Source organism: Nomascus leucogenys, chromosome X, assembly GCF_006542625.1.
Source record: "Nomascus leucogenys isolate Asia chromosome X, Asia_NLE_v1, whole genome shotgun sequence".
Lineage (NCBI taxonomy): Eukaryota > Metazoa > Chordata > Mammalia > Primates > Hylobatidae > Nomascus > Nomascus leucogenys.
The window spans coordinates 96,202,768-96,226,945 of NC_044406.1; the positions used below are offsets into that span (position 1 = coordinate 96,202,768).

Genomic DNA, 24,178 nt, shown 5'->3' on the forward strand with positions numbered 1-24,178 from the left:
TTTGCAGATTTTCACTGGAGACTGATCATCAAATGAAATACCGCAGACTTCTCAATATACTACTTAGCTTAAGAAATCCCATAGTCAGCCAGGCACAGTGGCTTACTCTTGTAATCCCAACATTTTGGGAGACTGAGGCAGGCGAACTGCTTGAGCTCACGAGTTGGAGACCTGCCTGAGCAACATGGCAAAACCCCGTCTCTACAAAATATACAAAAATTAACTGGGCATGGTGGCATGAGCTTGTGGTCCCAGTACTTAGGATGCTTATGTGGGAGAATCGCTTGAGCCCAGAAGGTGGAGGTTGCAGTGAGCCGAGGTCACACCACTGCACTTGGGTGATAGAAGTGAAACCCTGTCTCAAGAAAAAAAAAAAAAAAAAAGAAAGAAAAGAAATCCCATAGTCTACAATTTGTTGTTTAAATATGTCTCTTAAGTACAGACTAGATCTCAGATTCTTGGTTTTTAAAACTCAATGTACACTCTGGCTATAGACTGTAAGTTCACTGCCACTCCTCCTCATCTTTGGTAATGTCCTAGTGTGGCATCCACCTCCTCTTTTAAGCTGGCAGTGCCCTAAGCAAGGTGATCCTTCAATCAGAGGGGCTGCAGGGAGACAGTCAACAGACTTCCTCAGTTGAAGACAATTGGAAACAAGATTATAAGGAAGCACTTTATCCCTATGAGGCTAACAAACAAAACAAAACAAACAAACAAACAAAAAACTATGGTCTTTAGGGTTAGGGACTTTTCAATAAAAAGATCAGCTCTGTAAAACGTGTTAGGAACAAATCTTCTGTTTTACTAAATGTTATCGCTGCAATCATAGGCCAATCACTCCACAGAAACGTTTTATGTAACCAAACAACAATGGCATAGATGCAGGGTACCACAGAGATAAGACAGGGGTTAGGGAACTATCCCACCACTAGAATGTTCTCCAAAGTGCCAGAAGTGCCACCTATGTAAAAGTTGTTATGCCTGTGGCAGCTTAAGAGTGACCCCTACTGAGCTAGGATTCAAGGCAGCTGGCAGGGCTGGTGCAAGTGTCAACTCCCCTATTTTGTACTCCTCGCGCTGAAAATCATCAATCATTCAGTTCTAACTAAGTCCACAAAGAAATGCAAAGATATGGCTGAGCTGTAATGGTGATGTTGGGGAACTCCATTTCAAAACAGGAATAAAAAAAAGGTGGGGAATTCACCATGAAAGTTTTCATTCTGCTACTGTCTCTTCTGAAACAAGTCTGTATTTTAAGGGATACCACCTATAATAAAGTCAATTCTTTGGGGGAATGTTTCCTTTAAAAAGCTACTTTCCGCCAGGCATGGTGGCTCACGCCTGTAATCCCAGCACTTTGGGAGGCTGACGTGGGCGGATCACCTGAGGTCGGGAGTTCGAGACCAGCCTGACCAACATGGAGAAACCCTGTCTCTACTAAAAATACAAAATTAGCCGGGCGTGATGGCTCATGCCTGTAATCCCAGCTACTAAGAAGGCTGAGGCAAGAGAATCGCTTGAACCTGGGAGGCGGAGGTTCAGATGAGCTTTGATCGTGCCATTGCACTCCAGCCTGGGAAACGAGCAAAAATCCGTCTCACAAAAAACAAGCAAACAACAAAAACAAAAAAGCTAGTTTCCTGGCCAGGCATGGTGGCACAGGCTTGTAATCCCAGCACTTTGGAAGGCCAAGGCAGGTAGATCACCTGAGGTCAGGAGTTTGTGACCAGCCTGGCCAACATGGTGAAACCCCTCTTCTACTAAAAATACAAAAATTAGCGGGGCGTGGTGGCACAGGCCTGTAATCCCAGCTACTCGGGAGGCTGAGGCAGGAGAATCCCTTGAACCCAGGAGGCAGAGATTGCAGTGAGCCGAGATCGCGCCACTGCACTCCTGCCTAGGCAACAGAGCGAGACTCAAAAAAAAAAGCTACTTTCCTACAAACATTTTAATACTTAATCTCTTGATGATCAAGAGGATATTAAAATTAAATCAATGTGTATATAAATTTTTAAAAACCTGCTTCCACAAAAAAATCCTGGCCTTAATACTTGACACTAAAAAATAAAATCTTAGTAAAACAGTCCAAAATTTTCTGGGGGGAAATTTGAGCTGTATAACATACTTAGGTCAGTTATTTTGCTTAAAAATTTATAACATGTAACTCTGTTTGAATGAATATGCTAATACTCACATTTCTACTTGAGGAAATAAAAAAACTACATAGCTTCCCATCTACAGGTTGCTATAATTCACCAATACTGTGTGCCTGAGCCCTGCCTTTTGTAGTTTCCAGGTTATGGAAAAACAACTTGCTTCACAGAAATTCTAACCTACTCCTATAAGGAATTGTCTAGGTACAGAAGGGACCCTAGTGCCTTCCAAAATGGGTCTTTGCCTTGGTTCCTGACACTTTCTGAACCCGAAATATTCCACTAAAGACTTTAAACCATCCTAGACTAACCTTGCAATTGACTGTTGACCAAATTAGGAAAGTTTCCATGGTTCCAGGTGAAGAAATATCATTATCCTAGGCCTTATCTTCTCTTTTCTGCTCTGTTTGTCTGGAACATATTCATCTAACAATTGCTACAGCTACTTCTGCCCAGTTCTACCCTTCAGTAAAGTTGTGATTTTTCAACTATTCTTTGAAGCTGCTTCTCAATTTAGTATCTTCAGTCGTCATGTGGAACATAGGATCTTTTACTTGGATTCATCCCATGTGGTATTAGTGCTAGTTCTTCTTCTTCTCAAAACCATGACTGAATCTTATGCTCATTCACCAAGTTCCTGTCTCCTGACTGAGGGAGTTTTCAGTTTTCAGTTCATCTGAAAAGCAGAAATTACTAACATATCCTGAGCACAGTGAATTTTCACCATCTTAGCAGGGCAGCTCTGCCTATTTCTCCAGGTTTTCTTTGATAAAACATCATTCAGGTATTCCCCAGGAGAGGTGGTCCTTCAAAACCCTATCATTATTTATAGTATTAAAATACTTTAAGTCCACATTAAAGGTAATAAAACAGAATACCTAAGTAAAAACAGGGGCCAGGCGTGGTGGCTCATGCCTATAATCCCAGCACTTTGGGAGACCAAGGCAGGAGGATCACCTGAGGTCAGGAGTTCAAGACCAGCCGGGCCAACATGGTGAAACCCCATCTCTACTAAAAATACAAAAATTAGCCAGGCGTGGTAGTGCATGCCTGTAGTTCCAGCTACTTGGGAGGCTGAGGCAGGAGAATAGCTTGAACCTGGGAGGCAGAGGTTGCAGTGAGGCGAGATCCCGCCACTGCACTCCAGCCTGGGTGACAGAGTAAGACTCAGTCAAAAAAAAAAAAAAAGAAAAAGAAAAGAAAAAAGAAAAAACAGGTATTTCACCATACCTCCCCACTGTATTAACCTCATTAACTACCACAAGAATCCACCATTAACATTTTCAATGCCTCTGTAAAAGTTCAATCTCACATGCCCTCTCATTAACCAAGTGAGAAATAGAGAAAATCTATCTTGATTCCCTTTAAAATCTGCTAACCTGATAGCACCTAAAATCCTCTGTACTGTGAAATCAATTCCAAAAAGGCTTAAATGGCTTTGGAGAATAGGGACACTGTTTCTTCAATCATAACAAAAACCTGAGTATAGCTATGTTGGGCCTTCACATTAACACCATTGTCTACCAGGTAGAATCTTGTTTTGTAAAATGCACTGTTGAATTCATGGAAAATAGTAAGTAACGTTTGAAAACCCTTCAAAAAAAGTAAGATATTTTCACCTCTAAGTCCTACAGCATAAACCCAGAGGAAATTATAATGGGTCTTCAGCAAATTTGTTTAAGAAATACTTCTAGATGACAAGAGAAAGTAGCATACACACATACTTGTCCAAATCAAACTTAATTCTCTGACACAGTTCTCCTAATAATCAATTTGATAAACTACAAACTGAGATATCATAGAAAAAGGTTAATGTTGGCACAGATACCTAGATTTTTACTTTTATAAGTTGTAAAAGAACACAACTACACACACCTCTACCAAAAACTAGCCACAGCAGTTGGTTTTTCTTTGAACAAAAATAACCATTCAGGTTCAGTGTTTAATTCTTCATTAAAATCAAACTCCACCCAAAAAAGCTTCCTAATGATATTTTAATATATTGCACTTTTACATCGTCATTGATAACTACAATGTAAATAACATGTTCATAGTTAAATTCAAAACAGAACTGAACTGATTCAACATTAAAGACTTTAAAATTCCTTGGTTATTTACTTTGGTGACCATGACTTTTTTTTTTTTTAATTATGGTTTGTCCTAGGAACCAGTTATTTTAACTAAAACACTGTATTTACATGGCACGATGTTGGCCTTTTCCCACCAGATGTCTTTTTCACTTACTTGGAGTTACTGATCCTGCAAGATGCTCACAATGTAGTGTCGAGTTAAAGAAGCAAGTTACAAATCAGTATGTACAGTAAAAACACATTTTTGTAGAAAGGTGATATATGTGTGCACATGTGCATGCAAGTGTCCATACATATAAACACAAGCATATATACCAAAAAGTTGACAATGGATGTTTCTGGGTATGAAATTACTGCTCTTATTCTTTTTTATACTTATATTTTTGGTGTCAAAAATTTAGAAAATACCAATAATACTTCATCGATAGCAGAAAACATCATTTTTAAAAAACCTGAGTGTTCAGTACAAGGCATTAATTACATTTATAGTAGAGTGTTGTTGTAGAATGAAGGAATCCTATTATAAGCATCCTCCAGTGTGCAAATGTTTCATATGAGTAATCTGCATACCTACGATCAAAACAGTAATTGTATTTTGCTATAATAGTAATCTGCATACCTACTATCAAAATTGTAATTGTAAATTATAACATATAATATAGAATTGTATAGGGAAAAAGTAAAACTATACTGTCCTCCTCTAACACCACTCTCTTTTCCTCTAGGGATAATTACTCTTGATGTGTATCAATCAGATTGTTTTGTATTACCCATACACATGATAAGGGTTTATTTTTAGATAAGTGGAATTATGGTATACAACTGTTCTTTGACTCCCTCCCCCTCTCTTCCCCTGCTTAACAGCATACTTTGGAACTCCTATGTCAGTGTATATACGTCTAACCGAGAGGCTTTTCTTCTTTTTTTATGTAATAACTCAATGGTATTCCACAGTATAACTTATCATTATTTAAATCATTCCCCTACTGATGGGTATTTAGGACACTGCCAAATTTTCAGCTACAAACAGTTTCACTGCAGCGAAAACTTATACATAGTTTTATACACATGTAATATTTCCCTAGAATTGATTTCTAATAAAACTATTGGGTCAAAATGTATGCACATTTAAAAATGAGATGATTTTGGTATTCTTCAGCAAAGAGTTATACATGTGAACTCTCATTAACAGTGTATGCAAATGCCTATTTGTTAAAAGTGGATATTAAGTTCTTGCCAATCTGTCTGGTGAAAAATGGTTTACATTTCCCTAATAACCAGAGTGAATTTGAACATCTTTTCTTTTTTATTCACCAGTACTTCTTTTCCTGGGAAATGCCCATGTATAATCTTCTGCCACTTTTTGCTTTTTGTAGTGGATACCTTTCTCTTATTGATCTGTAGGAGCTCTTTATATATTATGGATATTATGCAGTAGAAACCCTTTAATGTGATTTGGAACAATTGGTTACATAATTTAAAAGGTTAATTTCAGGTAAATGATAATAAAAATATGTACGGCAAACATTTCACCTTCCTTTCATCAGTGGTATATATATACTCATTCAACAAACTTTTTGTGTGTGTGGTTTTGATTTATTCTGGGGGGGCTTTTTTGTTTGGATTTTTTTTGTTTCTGAGACAGGGTTTTGCTCTGATGCCCAGGCTGGTATGGCTCGCTACAACCTCTGCCTCCCAGGCACAAGCTATCCTCCTGCCTCAGCCTCCCAAGTATCTGGGACTACAGGTGTGCATTACCATGCCTGGCTAATTTTTGTTTTTGTTTTTTTGAGACAAGGTCTCACTCTGTCACCCAGGGTGGAATGCAGTGACGTGAGTGATCATGGTTCACTACAACCTCCACCTACTGGGCTCAAGCAATCCTCCCACCTCTGCTTCCCCAGTAGTTGGAACCATAGGCACATGCCACCATGCCCAACTAATTTTTTGTATTTTTTGAGCTGGGCGTGGTGGCTCACGCCTGTAGTCTCAGCACTTTGGGAAGCTGAGGCAGGCAGATCACTTGAGGTCAGGAGTTTGAGACCAGCCTGGCCAACATGGCGAAACCTCATCTCTACTAAAAATACAAAAATTAGCCGGGTGTGGTGGTGGGCACCTGTAATCCCAGCTACTCGGGTGGCTGAGGCAGGAGAATTGCTTGAATCTGTGAGGCGGAGGTTGTAGTGAGCCAAGATCATGCCACTGCACTCCAGCCTGGGCGACAGAGCGAGATTCCGTCTCAATAATAATAATAATAATAATTCTCTGTAGAGATGGGGTTTCACCATGTTGCCCAGGCTGGTCTCAAACTCCTGGCCTCAAGAGATCTGCCTGCCTTGGCCTTCCAAAGTGCTGGGATTATAGGCATGACCCACTGTACCTGACCTGGGTTTATTTTTTGTTTTGTTTTGTTTTGTTTTATTTAAAGACGGGATCTCACTCTGTCTCCCAGGCTGGAATGCAGTGGTGTGATCATGACTCACTGCAACCTTGAACTCCTGGCCTCAAGCAATCTTCCTGTCTCAGCCTCCTGAGTGACTGGGGACTACAGGTGTGTGCCACCACACCCAGCTATTTTTTTTTTTTTTTAAGACAGGGTCTTGCTATGTTGCTCAGGCTGGTCTTGAACTGGCTTCAAGCAATCCTCCTGCTTTGGCCCCCCAAAATGTTGGGATTACAGGCATGAGCCACCATGGCAGCCTCAAACTTTCTATATGGGGCCAAGAGGCCAAGATCTTTTTCTCTAACTCCAGGCCCATTGATTTTACATTTGACAAGTAATGTGAGTATAAAACCCTTTTAGATGGCCAGTGCAGTGGCTCACGCCTATAATCCCAGCACTCTGGGAGGCCGAGGCAGGCAGATCACGAGGTCAGGAGATCGAGACCATCCTGGCTAACACGGTGAAACCCTGTCTCTACCAAAAATACAAAAAAAATTAGCCAGGTGTGGTGGCGGGCACCTGTAGTCAGGAGAATGGTGTGAACCCGGGAGGTGGAGCTTACAGTGAGCCGAGATCGCGCCACTGTACTCCAGCCTGGGCGACAGAGCGAGACTCCGTCTCAAAAACTAAACTAAACTAAAAACTAAACTAAACTAAACTAATAAAATAACATAACATAACATAACATAAAATAAAACCCTTTTAGATTTTTATATTTTTTCCACATATCTTGTGTAGTCATCTTACCCACATCTAAGTGGACAGTATTTTTTTTTGCAACTTTTCATTAACTCTTCTCAAAACAATTTGTTTCATCATAATGAATCTAATGTAACCATCACCCAGCTTCAACAATTATTCATATGTGCTGAATTGTGTTTCTTCCATACTACCCACAACCCACTTCCATCCCTCACCCCTTGTATAATGTTAAGCAAATCCCAGACATCATATTATTTCATTTGTAAATTTTCAGTAAAAAGAACTCCAATTTCCCCCCACTCATATATTGTCATGTTACAACATATTAAACAAATTACCTTTTAAAAACAAATCCAACCAGGCTGGGCACGGTGGCTCATGCCTGTAATCCCAGCATTTTGGGAGGCTGAGGCACGTGGATCACCTGAGGTCAGGAGTTCAAGACCAGCCTGGCCAACATGGCAGAACCCCGTCTGTACTAAAAATACAAAAAAAATTAGCCAGGCATGGTGGTGGGCACCTATAATCCCAGCTACTCGGGAGGCTAAGGCAGGAGAATTGCTTGAACTCGGGAGGCAGAGGTTGCAGTGAGCCAAGATGGCACCATTGCACTCCAGCCTGGGCAACAAGAGCAAAACTCCATCTCGAAAACAAACAAACAAACAAAAAAAAAATACAACCAACACATACAGGTTTAGTAATAAAAAAACATTTACTGTACTGGTAGGTAAACAAGCACACTGTAAAACTGGAGATCAACCAACTAATACCAAGTATTCAGCGTACACTGTATTTTACAAAGGAAATAAAAATTATTCAATGTAGTGAGTCAATTAAGTGGAGGTCAATTAAAGCTTCTAATGCATATGTAAAAGCTTTTTCATTTTTATTTATTTTATTTATTTATTTTTTGAGACAGGGTCTCACTCTATCACCCAGGCCAGAGTGCAGTGGTGCAATCATAACTCTCTGCAGCCTCAACCTCCCAGGCTCAAGGGATCCTCCCACTTCAGCCTTTGGAGTAGCAAAGACTACAGGCACATGCCACCATGCCTGGCTTTTTTTTTTTTTGTAGAGACAGGGTCTCACTATGTTGTCCAGGCTGGTCTCAAACTCCTGGGCTCAACTCTATTTGAAGATTTTCCCACCTTGGCCTCCCAAAGTGCTGGGATTATAGGCATGAGCCGCAGTGCCCTGCCATCACTTGTCTTTTTAACTGGGTTATGATGTCTTACACTTTCCAGAAGATTTTTTTAAATATATACTTAGATTTTTAAAATGTATTCTTATTTTTGGGTATGATGAGAGATGGAGATTTATTACTTTCTAAATACACAGCCACCTGTCTTTACTCAATTTCCATTTTCAACATCACACTTAGAACACTTAAAAGAACTAAAGTGTCAACTGCTTCATTATAAAAAAGGAAGTTGTACAAACAAAATAATAAACCAACAGTCTAAGCTCAGTTTGATAGGCTCTTACTACTATGTACTTAAAGATCACATAGCAGTTTCAGGAGCAAAAACACTACCATGCCTGGCTCTCTTATTACCGCTACGGCTCACAACAGGGTCTCCAAAAGACATCATAGGCTGCATAGAAGTCTATCTGCAGCTTACTGATTGCCACACATGTAAATTCACATTCACATTTAAATAACCCACACTTAACAAAATCAACCATCTCAACTCTCTATGCATTCCTTATTGCTGCTCCTAGACCACAGTGCTTTGGAGACTTAGTAAAGAAAATGAATGCACTCTCCTGAATCACAATATCACCTGGAAATGTAACCAGAAGGTATAAAAAGTCAGGGTAGTTTGTTAAATTGTGTGTGTGTGTGTGTGTGTGTGTGTGTGTGTGTGTGTGTGTGTAATCAACAATTTATAAGGTTACCTTATCTCTGGGGTCAGCAAACTTTTTCTGTAAAGGTCCAGAGAGAAAATTGGCTTCATGGGCCATAAGGGCTCTGTTTCAGCTCTGATGTTGTATTGTGAATGCGGCCAGAAAACACATAAATTAATGGATGTGGCTATATTCCAAGAGAAGTTTATTTACAAAAACCAGTGGTGGACAGGATTTGGCCACAGGCAATATTTTGCCAGCCCCTGCCTTATACCAATGTTTTATCTTTTTCAAATAACAATCTACTTCCCTCATTGCACACATATTTGAGTAAATATAGTAACACTGAAGGGACAAATAATAATTTCAGTACTGCCTTACAGAAATGAATATTCTCAAAATTAATCACTAACCTTTTCCTGTAAGTCCTTCTCATATGAGCACATACATTTTTCAAAATATAAAACTGTAAACATCACCTTGAACCTAATATTTATTTCAAAAGATAGTTACAATGAGTGTCATGTAGCTGCTATAAAAGGAAAAATGCAGTCTAGACAGTCAAATACAATGATCTTTTATTCATTATTCTCATAATCAGTGAGTAGAAAAGTCTGCTAAATACATGGTCATGAATCATAACTTCACTACTCAAAATGCAGAAGTAGACTTTCAAAGTACATTTAAATAAGAACACAAATTTGTTTTTTGGATTACTTACCAAAATCCTTGATGGAAAATGATACAGTTTTGCCAAAATATTTTTAATTTGGAAAGTGAAACCAAAAACCTCTTTAGCATATCATGTGTCTATTTAATTTTAAAATACAAATTTTAATGTTGCATTTGACAGCCTGGTGAGGTAGACATTATATTTTTAAGGCAGCCATTTTAATATAGTGAGAGCACATGTGAATATGTATTAACATTCTAAGCCATTAAGGCCACTTGTTCACAGAATATATTTGAGCTCTAAAATTGTTGAAAGAGAAAATGCTCAAATAGTTTACAGAAATAATGGATGTTATACAGAACAGAAAGGAATCAAATTAAATAACAAAAGTTTGTAAGATTTCTTGACACCAAAAGCACAGTCCATAGAGGAAAAATTAATAAACTGGACCTCATCCAAATTAAAGCCTTTTGCTCTGTGAAATTCCCTGTGAAGAGGTTGGAAAGACAAGCTATAGACTGGGAGAACATATTTTCATACCACTACCTGACAAATGATTAGTATTAAGAATAAAAAGGTTGGGCGCGGTGGCTCACGCCTGTAATCCCAGCACCTTGGGAGGCCGAGGCGGGTGGATCACGAGGTCAGGAGATCGAGACCATCCTGGCTAACACGGTGAAACCCTGTCTCTACTAAAAATACAAAAAAAAAAAAATTAGCCAGGCATGGTGGCAGGTGCCTGTAGTCCCAGCTACTCGGGAGGCTGAGGCAGGAGAATGGCGTGAATCTGGGAGGCGGAGCTTGCAGTGAGATTGCACCACTGTACTCCAGCCTGGGCAACAGAGCGAGACTCCGTCTCAAATAATAATAATAATAATAAAACTCTTAAAACTCACCAGGTTAAAAAAAATCCAAATAGAAAATGGACAAAAGACATGAACTGACATTTCACTGAAGATAGAGATGGCAAATAAACACATGGAAAAATGATCAACATCATTAGCCATCAGAAAAATGCAAATTAAAACTAGGAGGATATATTACTACACACCTATGAGAATGGCTAAAATAAAAAATAAAATGCTGTCAAGGATGAGGAGCATTCACACATTCCTGGTGGGAATGTAAAATGGTACAGCCACTCTGGAAAATGGTTTGGCAGTTCCTTAGAAAACTAAACATGCAAGTGCTATACCACCCAAGAAGTACACTCTTGGGCATTTCAGAAACAGAAATTTATGTTCACACAAAATCCTGTGGACAACTGTTCATATGAGCTTTATTCAAAATAGGCAAAAAATAAATAAATAAATAAATAAATAAATAAGTGAAACAAAAAACCCTGGAAACATCAGATGCCCTTCAACAGGTGACTGGTTAAACAAACTGCAGTAAATCCATATTATGGAATACTACTCAGCAATGGAAAGGAACAAGCCATTGATAAAGGATATATTCCTTGCACTAATCTCCAAGGAATTAGGCTGAGCGAAGTAAAGCCAGTCTCCAAAGGTTATATACTGTGTGATTCCATTTATATAAGCATTTTTGAAATGACAAAATTACAGACATGAAAAACAGATCAGTGGTTGCCAGGAGTCAGGGATGAAGGGAGATGGCTACATCTATAAAAAGACAACAAAAAGGATCCTTGTGGTGATGCAATTGTTCTGTATCTTGACTGTGGTGGTGCTTATATAAATCTACACGTGATAACATTATGTAGAACTAAATACACACATGCAGATGACTGCATTAAAGCTGACGAAATCTGAGTAAGGTTGATGGATTGTATCTATTTCAATTTTGTAGTTGTGATGTTACACTATACTTATGCATGAGGTTACTATTGGGGGAAATTAGATAAAGCGTATTATTTCTTACAACTATATGTGGAATCTACAACTATCTCAAAATAAAAAGTTATAAGGGAAAGAAAGAGTATATAAGACCAGCCAATGGTAGAAGTGGAAAAACAAAGCTTTTATTTTTGCTAAAGGCCCAGCAATTGAAAGTGAAAGGATGGAGAAAAAGGTAATGTCAAAGAGTCTACAGGCTACAATTAATAGAATCATCTCTTCCTCCCCTATGGAGCCTTAACTTCTCCAGAATTTTGTTTGTCCTTGATTTGATTGTTGTTGTTTTTAATAAAAATAAACTGGATGTACATCTGTCTCTCCACATGCCCCCCAACCATCTCCATCAGCCCAAATATAAACTCATAGAGTAGGGTTTGTCTTCTTAACCATCATGTCCTGAGGGCCTGACATATGTGACAGATGAAGGAAGAAGATAGTTGAATGAATTAATAAATGAATGAGATGTCCACATATTCTTTTAAAGTTCCTAGCCAATTACAGTTGTAAGGCAGTATGTGAGTGCAGTGGCGCGATCTCGGCTCACTGCAAGCTCCGCCTTCCGGGTTCACGCCATTCTCCTGCCTCAGCCTCCCAAGTAGCTGGGACTACAGTCACCCACCACCACGCCCGGCTAATTTTTTGTATTTTTAGTAGAGACGGGGTTCCACCGTGTTAGCCAGGATGGTCTCGATCTCCTGACCTCATGATCCGCCAGCCTTGGCCTCCCAAAGTGCTGGGATTACAGGCGTGAGCCACCACACCCAGCCATTCCCTTATAAATTTCTAAAAGCCATGGACGTTTAAAAAATAGTGCGGTATAACACACATTTCACTTGCAAGCAGAAATTAACATAATACTCAACATTTGTAAAATGCTTCTGAGTTTATAGATTTTCACATATAATTATTTATTTAATCAGGATTAATTAAGAACTAAGTATACCTAAATTGAAACCACTATACACAAACCTTTGAGAAAAACATTCTAGTCAACTGGTATAACAGGATTTATGACAGTCTTAACGCAAATTGCATTATATGTGCGTGTGTATACATATATATGTATACACATGTGTGTATACATATATATATATACACATGTGTGTATACATATATATATACACATGTGTATATACATATTTATCATATATATTCATTATAAGAATGTATCATTCAAATTGGGGGACTTGTGGATCATTTCAACAACCATAAAGACACTTATTTTACAGATGCAAAAACTAAGAGAGGTGAAGTGACTTGTTCAAGGTTATATATATATCTAGAGCTGGGTCTAGAACCTGAGCCTCTCCAGAGTTCCAATTCATTTCTCTTGTCTTTGAATTGAACAAGACTCTTCTTTCTTCACCCATCTCACCCCTATCAAAAATACTGAAAGAAATATCTTAATCTAAATCACTTGTGTTTTTAAATAGGGGGTTTTCCAAAAAAAAAAAAAAAAAACCCACAAAACTGAATTTACTCAAGCTTTCAATTGCTGTATTACACCTTCCATGGATTTTTAGTTGTCAAATTATTTCTTATATCAGGACAATAAGGTACTTTATTCTAAGGTACAAGTATACTGACGGTTTAATGTTTCATCCCCCACCTAAATGGCAGAGAGTGTTAATTCTAACAGGAGTCTTACATGTCTTACACTTTAGCAGTTTCAATCAAAAGATGAGCTATTTTACAATTTAAGGAAGAGGCCTTACACTGTTAAAATCTTGACTGATCTGCTCAATGGCAGTACCATCATTGAATCTCCACCTGCTGCCTTATGTATCAAGAACATTTAAAAGTCTTTCTTGTTAGAGACAAAATAAAAGAAAAACTAAGGTGACAAGCGACTATGAGAAATAAGGCTTTAATCAGGTTAAATTTGCATTACGCAGCCTGCATGAATTTAGAGGTCCTAGAATCAAAACACTAGAAGGAACCTTTGATATGCTCTAGTTCAACAGACTGATCTTTGCAGAAGAGGAAACTGAAGCGCTGATGAGACCATTAACTGATAAAGCAAACCGCTTACTTTTTCAAAGGGATTCATTTCAATGCCATTTTACCCTTATTCTGCATCTCACTGTTGTTTCTCAGAGCGACGATTGACCTTTTTTTAGGTGAAAAGAGCGAATACAGCAAATTAATTTCAAGAGGGTGAAAAATGCCTTTGAAGGAGGAGATGCTGGAGTGAAGAGGAGAAATGACGTCTTATTTAAAATATGTAACCCCTTGATGGGGTTAGACAATGAATCATATTCTCCTAGATTTTTCTATGTCTATAGACATCAGCCACAGTTCTTTCGGGCACTCAAACGAGAGGAAGAGGAAGTGAATAAAGCTCATACTAAATATATAGCACCCACTGAAGGCAGGGATGTAGACAGAAAGAACGGGGGTGGGGGAAGGAAGGAAAGCACGCTTCGCCAGGATCCAGCTGTTTTCTAACATACCTAAGCCTACGGAAGCTAGGAAGATATCGGAAGCAAGGAAGATATCGGAAGCGAGGGCATCCCTCAAATTCGAGAGGGCGGATGCCTCTAGGGCTAGAGAGGCTCCCTAGCCCTCAGTTACAGAGCGACTGGGAGGGGACAAAATGGAGTTGAGGTTTAGGGGCACCCTAAAGGTCGTTTGGAGGTCTAGCAAGCACTTCATGGTCTCCTCTGGAAAGGGCCGTGGCAAAGCCTAGTACCCCGATCAGGAAGATGACTTCTGGCCCTCGGGATGCGGTGAGCGGCAGGAAGAGGCAGGCTGGGGTTCCGAGGACCCCAGACTCCATCACAGGGGCAGATACAGTGACCTCGGGAATCTTCCCGACCCCAGCGGAGGCGAGCGGATAGATAGCCCTGGCTCAAGGAAAAAAGCCAGCCGACTCCAGGAGCTGGAATGCCCACCCAACCTCCTCCCGGCTCAGGTGAGGTACGCCAGTCCCCCCCTGGAAATGGGGCCCTGGTACCGACATGGCAGGGGTGCCGGGGCCGCAGCCTCCCCATCCAGGGATACTCACCGGAGGGGCGGCCCACCGCGTCTTCGCAGCCGGCCGGCGCCTGGCACTCGGGAAGCTCGCAAAAAGGAACCGCGTGCCCGCTAGCGCTGGGACGAGGAGGAGCGCGCCGCGGAGGCCAGAGAAAAAGCCGCAGCGGCGCGCGCGCACCCGGACAGCCGGCGGAGGCGGGGCTCAGCGCGAGCCCGGAAAAGACGCGCCCGGAGGGGCGGGCGGAGCGGGGGCGCGCGGTGGTGTGGCAGAGCCAGCCGAATCGCTGGCTGCAGACTGCTCGGCCCACCCACGCGCCCGCCCCCGCTCGCCCGGGACGTCAGCCGAAAAGGCGGAGCCGAACGGGCTTCCCGAGGCGCGGGAGGGGCGCTGCGGGGAAGGCGAGGCGGCTAACGGCTCGCCTCAAGTTGTTGCTCCCGCTGGCGATCCGCTTCTGTCAGCCGTTGAGTGTTTTCCGAAGGTCCTTGCGCCTAACAGCAGTGAGGCGCAGAATTGGCCCACGCCCTCACCTGCGGCTTGCTTCGCAGGACTCCACCCCAGGATAAAAGTTCCCCTCGGGTCATCTTCCGGCTGCCCTCAAAAGACACTCATTTTTGGGTTTCACTACTCCTCGTTTAGAGAGCTATCTTAAACACTTTGACTAAAAGCATCTTGCTCCTGTAAGCCTGAACTAATGCCTCTCATCCATTTATCTTGCCTCTCACTGCGTTAAGATCCCCGCTCACTCCCACTGATGAAATATTACAAGGACGCAGGATTTTCACGTTGTCTTTCATTTCCACGATGGTTTCATGGCAAAAGAACCCCCAACTGATAAGGAAAAGTCACCACAGCTTTGTGACATCTTACTAGCCCTGATCATTGCTTATAAGCCGGTCATACGAATGCTATTCCAACAGATGCAAGAAATTGCCATTAAAATTAAAATGCCAGCGAACTATCTGAGGGCTTCAAAAGGGACAGATCATAATTGCAAATGAGGCCTGATAAACTGCCAAGAATATATCACCCAAAAAAATAAATCTCAAGAATTCTTCCAGTTTCCTGATGTGTAATGGTGAACTAGCTTCCTGTTCCTGATGGTAATCGACATTTCACTTCACTTGCTGATTTCCATTTTCCCATAGAATTACCATTTGTGCTTGTCTGTGTATATATGTGTGTGTGTGTGTATATATATGTATATATAAAATGCCTTACCACCTGAGATTACAGGCTAGAGTAGTTCTTAGACTTCAGTGTGCATCAAAATTATCTGGGGTGCTTGTTAAAATGTAGGTACCTGGAGCTACAACCCCCAGGTATTTTGATTCTGATCTGGGTAGGGATAAGAAATTTGAATTTTTAATAAACAGCCCAGGTGACACTAAAAGTGGTTAGCTGAGAGCACAGAGCTATAGTTTTTGTGTTACTAAAGCCATATTACTAATTCAATTTCCAAGAAACCCACCCACTTATATATAATATACCTATAAATATTGCTAAGACAGTCATGTAGCTTCCTTTTTCAAGATTGACCTACAAAGTTCAGTACTTCAAACGAGTTTAATTGTCATGTTTATTTTATGAAATCTTGTTTGAATACCAGAAATAAGCAATCATATGTCAGGTATGTAATTCACTGGGTAACTATGATGTACAGAGCACTATCACCTACAGTTGGGTTAACACAAATGAAATTGAAGAAATGAATATCGCTGCTCTCAATAAACTTAGTGTCTAGTTGTGGAATTAAAATATAGATATAATACAAACCCAGTGTAGCACATAAATCAATGTGTTGGATGAAGATGAAAAAGAACTTGTAATTAAGGAGTACTTTTGCCAGCTTCCTTTATTGTCAGTCTCTTAGCCCAGACATTTTCAATTAGGTAATTTCCTCTGAACAGAGTCTTCAGCTTACTGAAGTTCCTCCAGCTCTACAAGATATAAAGGAAAGAAATCACTATAGCCTGAAACTATCCGTTTTTTGGTATACAAATGTGTGTATGATATACATATAGATATGTTTATCAGACCAAGAAACTACTTGGATTTTCAAGATCTCTTATTAAGCTATTCATTAGTGTGTACAGTTCTGGCTGTCTTCATCACCTACCACATCTCACCTTCTTCCACATTTAACTGCACCCAAGTTGAAGAGGAAAGAAGAACTATACCTCCAAAAAGGAAACCAAGTATAACCACGCTATTTCCAGCTTTCCTTTTTCGGAGTCAAAACAAACCTTGCTTAATTTCTTGTCATCAGAAACCTTCCAGAAATTACTGCCCAGGAGCAAAATATTTCCCAAGCAGCCGTCTGACATTTTAAAGAGAACATTTGCAACGTTGTTTATTAGTTAGGAAGATAGGGTATTATTATCCCTATTTCACAGATGAAGAAATAGATGCAGGTTAAGTGTCTTGTCCAGTCACACAACTAAGTAGTAACAGCCTGAATTTCCTACTACACTGCTTATGACTCCTAGACCAGGGTGCTTGCCGCTACATCAAGCTGCCTCTGTAATGAGTCCTACCCAGAACTACCAACCCAATTAGAAATGGAATGGATAAACGTATGGAAATGGAAGAGTTAGGCAAATGTACAATGCAATTAACAGATTCAAAATACAATGTAATAAGTACTAAAATCATGAGAATTAGTCTGTTGGAAGCTAAACAGAATTTAAAGGACAGCTCTGTTAACAGGCACTGATATTTAGGCCTTGCCTCTTTTATTATTCTGTAACAAGAAGCTGAAACAGATAGCCAGGCTGCTCTTGGCATTAGTTATTTATGGAAGGGCAGAAAACAACTGTTCTTCATTGACTGTGGAACAAGCCTTTGCGTGTTAAACTTCACGGGTTTGTGGAATAATAATAATTTTCTCCTGTGGTCTAAATACAAGCAGCAGGACTTCATAATAATATTTGCATTGACAAGTTGTGTTAGATTTTGTCATTAACAAACCTTATTTTTTGCAGACCCAACAACCAAGCCAAATATTGTCTTTAGTGGCTTGTGTTAAACAACCGGTGAAATCAGAAACCTAGGTAGAAGATGATCTCACTGTGAACATACATAATAACCTAAGCCACTCCTTTCAAAAATGATCAAAGGCATAGTAGCTACATCTAAATGTTATTTTTGAGAAATGATTTGTTTTTTCAAAATAACTATTTCTTTTCATTCTGGCACATTTTTCAGGTTTTTAAATTAATGGAAACACCAAAACAAATAGACATCTAGTGCACCCAGATAGGAAGACACAGTATTGTATGGAGTCAAGTCTTTACAAATTAATCCATCAAGACAGTGTGGTCCACATCAAAATCACAGCAGGATTTTAATGGAACTTAATTTCAGTTTCTCTCATGAAACTCCTTATTTGTCCTTTTTAAAGATAACTCCAACACCCTCTAAATAAAATCCTCCACAGTTATCCTTGAAATTGTTTGTGCAACCTTCCCATAAAGAATCAAAAATAACAAAATATTTTTATTATCCATAAGGCCATGAGTATGTGAAAAATCTGCTGTGGTTGTCATTGAATCTATAAGAAAGTTGCCTTTGGTATATTTTTGCCCACTCTCTGTAGTGATTCTAGCCCAGTAATATTACGAAAAAAGATAGGTCATCAATATCATAACTTGCCTTAAATCTCTTTTTATTATCCTTTCCCTTTAACATACAAAAAGCTTCCAATATGTCCTATTCTTAAAAGACCAGTAAAATAACAAAATTTTAAAGTGTCCCTTACTCAAATTCTTCAACTATTAGTGCTGGGAAGCCACTTAGATGTAGAGTAGCAGGATGGAAACCATATGGGTTTGGACTTAAGCCAACCACCCTAGACCAAGTTATATAACATTTTCCTGAGCCTCAGCCTCTTCTGTAAATTGGGGATAATAATGGTACCTCATTCATAAGACTCTTCTGAGGGAGGATTAAATGAAATCATGCCTATAAAATTCCTGATTTATGGCAAGTGTGTATAAAATGATGGCTATTAATCACCAAGTTCAACCTCTTCATTTCACATGTGAGAAAAAGGAAGCTAGAACCAGAACAATCTTTCTCCAGATTCTCCTACTTATTCAGTAACTTTCTTTACAACTAAGGACAAATTCCTTGAGAAGTGGTCTACAGCCACTTCATTCACTAAATCACTATCTGACCTCCAAGTTAATCTCCATTCCCATCAATCCTATAAATATTCCTATTGCTAATGCCTTCTATGAAATAGACAAACCCTATAATTATGATTAAATAATTATGGGACTATTTCACTCTGAAACTGAGTGAATAGTCCCCACTGGGACTATTGGACTGATTAAACCTTTGGATATTTATTCAAAGCATCCCTCTTCAAACCAAAATTCTGTAATAAAACGGTCTGCTTCACTTGGACCCTACATGGCACCTGATACAAGCCAAATTACTGTTATTCAAATAAAACATTTTTAACAATACATTTGAATTAATAATTATTACTTTTAGAAATAGATATAAAAGGTTATTAAATATTTTTAATTTTTCTTTTCAAGTTGGTAAGATCTTTAGATTGATAATATTCAATTTTGGCAAGAAGATGAAGAAACTTGCACTCATATATTCTAAGTAGGAGTGTAAATTGGTTTGGCCCCTTTATTTTATTTTATTTATTTATTGTTGAGACAGAGTCTTGCGCTGTTACCCAGGCTGGAGTGCAGTGGCACAACCTCAGCTCACTGCAACCTCTGCCTCCCAGGTTCAGGAGATTCTCATGCCTCAGCCTCCTGAGTAGCTGGGATTACAGGTGCCCGCCCCCACGTCCAGCTAACTTTTGTATTTTTAGTAGAGATGAGGTTTCACCACGTTGGGCAGGCTGGTCTCGAACTCGGAACTCAGGTGATCCACCTGCCTCGGCCTCCCAAAGTGCTGAGATTACAGGCGTGAACCACTGCACCCGGCCTGGCCTTTTTAAAAGACAATTTGGCAGTATCTTTTAAATTTTAAAATGCATATACTCTTTGACATTTTCATGTACAGGGCTCTACTATACAGAGAAACTTGAACAAATACACAAAGATATACGCACAGGAATAGTAACCAGAGTATTATTTTAATAGTGAAAAATTAATTAAAAATCCCAAGTGTTCATTAATAGGAATGTGGTTAATACCTTATGGTATATCCATACTATGGAATACTGTGTTAGGTTAAAAAAAAAAAAAAGAATGAGGCACAATTATTTAAATATCTATATGCAAACATAATGACATGAAATGATGTTTGTGATATATTATTAAGTGAATAAGAGCAATTTGCAGTTCGATACACATAATTCATTCTCATTTTGAAAAAAATAAGTATATGTCACAGTATGTGTGTGGAGCAAACATCTGGAAAGATCTATACCAGATCTATACCAGATAATGAACAGTTGTTATCTCTACAGAAAGGGATCAGAGACTTCTTTATATACTTACTTCTATTTGAGCAAAAGAGGTGAAGTGAACAGGCACTTCTTTTGTAATATAAATAAGAATAAAGAGACAATCAGTGGAAAAATGAGCCTTACTGAATGAAAATTTGCTTTACAAATAGCCTTTCTGGAATGTGTTTAGCTTATGTACAGTGATGTACAGCTACAGAGAATTTGGAAACCTTCACATAGGGCCTATTTACACCATGGCTCAATAAAGAGAGTATAGTCTTAGGGAGGACCAGTTCCTAAGCTGTTCTAGATCATCATACCTAAATTTTTGCCCTTTGGCAACAAAATTAGATTTGTTGAACTCTTTCAAAGATACCATTGAAACAAGCTTGTAAAAAGTTGAGGTTAAGACCAGGTGTGGTGGCCCATGCCTGAAATCCCAGCTACTTGGGAGGCTGGGGCAGGAGGATCACTTGAGTCCAGGAGTTCAAGACCATCCTGGGCAACATAGTGATATGTCATCTCTAAAAAAAAAAAAAAAAAAAATCTATTAACTGGGTGTGGCGGCATGCACCTGGAGTCCCAGGTACTCTGGGAGGCTGAGGCAGGAAGATCCCTTGAGCCCAGGAGTTCAAGGTTACAATGACCTATCACTGCAGCAGCCTGGGCAACACTGTGAGACCCTTTCCAAAAGAGAGAGAGAGAAAAGAAGAAGAAGAGGAGGAGGAGGAGGAGGGGGAGGGGGAGAAGAAGAGGAGAAGAGAAGAGAGAAAGAAAAGAAAGGAAAGAAAGAGCTGAAGTTAGCCACAGATTCTGGAAGCTGTCTGTATAGAGACAGTCTGTATTAGATACATATAATAGATAAAAATGATTTTCTTAAAATCTGTGATTCACCTTCAAGGTATTTGCTATAAATGTCTTCTCATGGGAGAAGTTCACCCTGGGTTTGATTCTGGGTAGAGAGAGGTCATTTCTTTTGTTTGGTATTTGAAATTGGGGAGGTTTTTTTTGCAGGAGAACAATATTTTAACATTCTATTGGGAAAAAAAGAGGGGGGAGAGACAGCTTAATTGAACAGAACACATTAAACTTAAAAGACCCTTCAGCTTTGGCCGGGTTTGGTGGCTCAGGCCTATAATCCCAGCACTTTGGGAGGCCGAGGCGGGCAGATCACGAGGTCAGGAGATCGAGACCATCCTGGCTAACACGGTGAAACCCCGTCTCTACTAAAAATACAAAGATTAGCCGGGCGTGGTGGCCGGCGCCTGTAGTCCCAGCTACTCGGGAGGCTGAGGCAGGAGAATGGCGTGAACCCGGGAGGCAGAGGTTGCAGTGAGCCGAGATTGCGCCACTGCATTCCAGCCTGGGCGACAGAGGGAGACTCCGTCTTAAAAACAACAACAACAACAACAAAATTAGCCAGGTGTGGTGGCAGGCGCCTGTAGTCCCAGCTACTGGGGAGGCTGAGACGAGAATGGCGTGAACCCAGGAGGCGGAGCTTGGGGTGAGCGAGATTGCACTCCAGCCTGCGCGACAGAGGGAGACTCTGTCTCAAGAAAAAAAAAAAGACCCTTCAGCTTCAATCATACCTCCCTTCCCCACACCCCATACTATACCTTGTTTCCCAGCATTGCAGAAGCTGCTATTTTTTAAAAAAATAAACAAGTTAACCTAAGGCTGAAAGAAAGACTACATACAGATACACAAGGAAAGCACTGATGCAAAGTACATTTGTAAATTAACAAAAAAGAAATAGCCATGGGGTAATAAAAACATCAAAAACATTTTTTCAGATAATCCAGATCAGATCAATTCCCTGATAAAGTTATCTGACAGTGAAATTTAATAGAGCCTTTATCTGCTACAGTGTTCAAGATGAGAAAACCTCTAAAATTGAAAAAAAAAATACTAATGTATTGACCATGTCAGCGACATTCATCTGAGATTGCTAGCCTTTCCCTTTCCATTGGCGTTTTGTATTGATCCCAGGATTATGAACAAACTCATGCTGTGCTGTACCTAAATGCAACATAATCCTTCCCAGGTAGATCTTAAACTCCTGACTCCCCATCAGAGACTGAAGTTGCCAGTTGTACTCTTATGGCAATGAGATGACCCAGAGCTCACTGGGGCCTATGTTAGAAGAAAACCCCTATAGTGGCAGGGCAGAATGACCTCACCATTTATTTATGACTTTTCCTACAAATGGAAAAAAAAAGGGGGGGGGGAGTTTCAAAACCCAGTACCTTCCTGTAGAAAATAAAATGCATCATCAGATTAAGTGAAAGTCAAAGTGTCCTCATTTGAGATAATCACAGAATTTACAGCATGAAAGACTGGAAAAATGCAGAAGATGAAAAGTGTTTTAGCTACTGAATAGGAGACAGTGCTATGTCCTGTCTGAGCCCGTTGCACCATGTTTGAAAAACAAACATCTATGACACACATTGCAAAACCTAGATTAAGAAACCTCAGGGCAGAGGGCAGATCATCACACGTACAAGTGTACCCAGGCACTTGGCCAGTACACAAAGAGGTGCATGGCTTCAGCACTTCGAAGTCTGTGTCCTTGGGCCTGTTTGTTTAAAAAAAAAAAAACTATTTTCGTGATACAGGTTTGATCAAGGCAACAGTTTTACTTTCTGTAAATGTAAACAAAGAAAGGATATGCATGTGCCTGTGAAATTTAAAGTACCTAACGCAAGAACTTTTCAAATAGAATGATAGAGCAGTAAAGAACTTTAAAGATCATCAAAAGTCCAGTCACTTATTTATTTAAAAATGAGGAAACTGGGGCTCCAAGAGGTTAAATAATTTACCCAAGGTTACAAAACTTGTTATTTCAGAACTGGGGACTGGAATACAGATCTCCTGACTCTCAGTTCAGTGATCACCCCACTTTGCCACGTTGCCTACCTCATACTATTTCCTAGAGATTTTACAATATAACCATAAACAAAATTTCATAACCACACTTTCTAAAGTGCCCTGATTTGCTTGGATTAAAAAATCAACAGGAATATCTAAGGAAAACAGAAAAAGATGATCTGTTGGATTTATGTGGAATATGTCTGAGGAAGCAACTGGAATTTTTGCAGAGAAAGATTATTTCTTCTCCTTTACATAATTTGTTATGGAAAAAAGTCTAAACTTTTCCAATACATTTGTTATCATCTGGATGTGCTTAATCTACCCCTCAACAAACGTCCACTCCAGGTTGCAAACTCCTCCTTACACAACGTGCTGATGGAGTTGATAGCTTGCTTTTCTTATTTCCTATCTGCCACTTTTTGTTTGTTTGTTTGTTTGTTTTTTGAGACGGAGTCTCCCTCTGTCGCCCAGGCTGGAGTGCAAGGGTGTGATCTCGGCTCACTGCAACTTCTGCCTCTCGAGTTCAAGCGATTCTCCTGCCTCAGCCTCCGGAGTAGCTGGGATCACAGGCGCCACCATGCCTGGCTAATTTTTGTATTTTTAGTAGAGATGGGGTTTCGCCTGTTGGCCAAGCTGGTTTCGAACTCTTGACCTCAGGTGATTCACCTGCCTCAGCCTCCTAAAGTGCTGGGATTACAGGCGTGAACCACCGCACCCAGCCCCTGTCTGCCACTTTTATGACATTCTTGCTATTTCATTTAACTATATGAGCAAATCTTCCAAGCCTGTAGACTTGATATCAGAAAGGAACTTCCCAGTGTAGCAGAAAATGTAACACTCTCAGGGGTTAGGGCCAGGAAGCCATTTGGGGCATTTGACAAATATAATTTTGTAAAAACAGCTTTCTCATTCTTGTTTGCTTCTGATCTTTCCATCTTCTGTACTATATAACAGAAGCTGTAAAAGTTCAGAAATACCCAAATGTAAGAAATAAGCTACATTAAAAATGACCACGAAACACATGAAAAGATGCTCAGCACTACTAGTCATTAGGGAAAGGCAAATCAAAAACACAAATATCACTCCATACCCACTAAGATGGCTATAATGATAATTTTTTTAAAAAACACTGGAAAATAACAAGTG

At 39.9% G+C, this 24,178-nt stretch overlaps 2 protein-coding genes across 7 annotated transcripts in view; one reads left to right on the plus strand and one right to left on the minus strand.

Moving 5' to 3' along the window:
* Positions 1-15,040, minus strand: part of ACSL4 (acyl-CoA synthetase long chain family member 4) — an 80,860-nt gene extending 65,820 nt beyond the window's left edge. For 2 of the 6 annotated variants that reach the window (XM_030806724.1, XM_030806729.1), the window contains exon 1: positions 14,776-14,856. The gene's annotated coding sequence lies outside the window, so the exon portion shown is untranslated. Of the gene's footprint in view, positions 1-14,775 lie in introns of all 6 variants that reach the window. The other 4 variants (XM_030806723.1, XM_030806725.1, XM_030806726.1 and 1 more) reach the window with 4 other exon arrangements.
* LOC115833219 lies at positions 14,655-15,308 on the plus strand. The gene has a single exon (XM_030806515.1). It carries the CDS (start codon positions 14,655-14,657, stop codon positions 15,306-15,308), a length of 654 nt encoding a protein of 217 aa, XP_030662375.1.
* The last annotated feature ends 8,870 nt before the right edge of the window (positions 15,309-24,178 follow it).

What these genes read in the sequence shown, in the direction of transcription:
- LOC115833219 (XM_030806515.1), top strand. Translation starts at nt 14,655, where the DNA reads ATGCCCACCCAACCTCCTCCCGGCTCAGGTGAGGTACGCCAGTCCCCC.